The sequence below is a fragment of the Lactuca saligna genome, chromosome 5, assembly GCF_052625555.1.
Source record: "Lactuca saligna cultivar CGN05327 chromosome 5, ASM5262555v1, whole genome shotgun sequence".
Classification (NCBI taxonomy): domain Eukaryota; kingdom Viridiplantae; phylum Streptophyta; class Magnoliopsida; order Asterales; family Asteraceae; genus Lactuca; species Lactuca saligna.
Window position 1 is genome coordinate 292,654,074 of NC_136421.1, and position 1,228 is coordinate 292,655,301.

General features: G+C 31.2%; 1 protein-coding gene across 1 annotated transcript; it reads right to left on the reverse strand.

Annotated features, from left to right (window-relative positions):
- Positions 1 to 410: 410 nt before the first annotated feature.
- Positions 411 to 875, reverse strand: LOC145046869 (uncharacterized). The gene has a single exon (XM_078995128.1). The coding sequence runs from the start codon at positions 873 to 875 to the stop codon at positions 411 to 413; it is 465 nt and encodes a 154-aa protein (XP_078851254.1).
- Between the last annotated feature and the right edge of the window lie 353 nt (positions 876 to 1,228).

Here is a 1,228-nt window from a genome sequence, read left to right on the forward strand (position 1 = left end):
TGCCAACCTTTTCCATTAAGGGCCATAAATGCCAAAATCTTCCAAGTGTCATAACTCCCTCATTCTAGCTCCGTTTTCGATGAACTTTATATACACGAAGAGGTGGCGAGAAGCCCTACGCTTCTAGATACATACCATGGTCCGAAACCTTCTCGGATGAAACCCATTTCCCATAAAAGGACCAAAATACCCTTCCTGTTAAATCTCAGGGACTCATAAATAAGTACTTTAAGAATGGGGCGTTACAATTATGCCTTTATTTAATTAAAAAAATAGCAAAAATGAAATAAATTTTATAGTCAAACGAAAACAAGGTTACACAAACAAAAGCATACATAAAATTTATCCAAAACGATGCCTCCTTGCATTTTTGAAGCAAAAACATCTATTATTTTATCATAATCAAGACTTCATAGGAATTGACTTTCAATACTCAAAATTGCTAATCCGTTTAATCTTTCTTGAGTCATGGTACTCTGAAGGTATGATTTCAATAACTTCAATTTCGAAAAACTTCTTTCCGTGGAAGCAACCGTGACCGGTACCGTCAACAAAATCCTATATTCCACCAACACATTGGGAAACATGTCCATTTCCTTTGCAAACTCCATAATTTGAATGGCTGTCCAAGGAAGTTCACCTTTGTATGCTTCATCCGACAACATTTCCTGCAAAACTTGTAACTCAATAAATAAATCTTTTCCGTCAATATCAAGGTCCTCACCATTTGTCAGACTAGTTTCAAGTTTCTTACAACATTTTTCTAATTCATCATCAAATAAAGATTTTAACTTTAAACCATCAAACAAAAATCCATAAATAGATTCAAAATGTTGCATTTGCTCAAATCTACTTCTCAATTGATTTAGAGTCATATCTACTATAACAATAAAATAATCAGTTCTAAAATTTTCTTCAAAAGATTGTTGTTCTCTTTCGGTATTTGGAATTTCATCAAATTGTTTTTTTCTACTATAAACACGTTTGATAGGAAATTTTGGTTCAACTCCAATATTTACTACTATTTCTTTAGCCTCATTAATAGCAGAGTCAAACCCATTTTCCCTATATTTTCAAAATAATTAACTAATCCCTCTAAGTTTTTTATTGCAACATCAAAAATCATATCTTTGGATTGTAATTTTTTACTTACTAAATTAATTCTATATAAAATTTCATGCCATATCACTAAAATTAAAATAAACTCAAAATTAGAAAATTCACCATT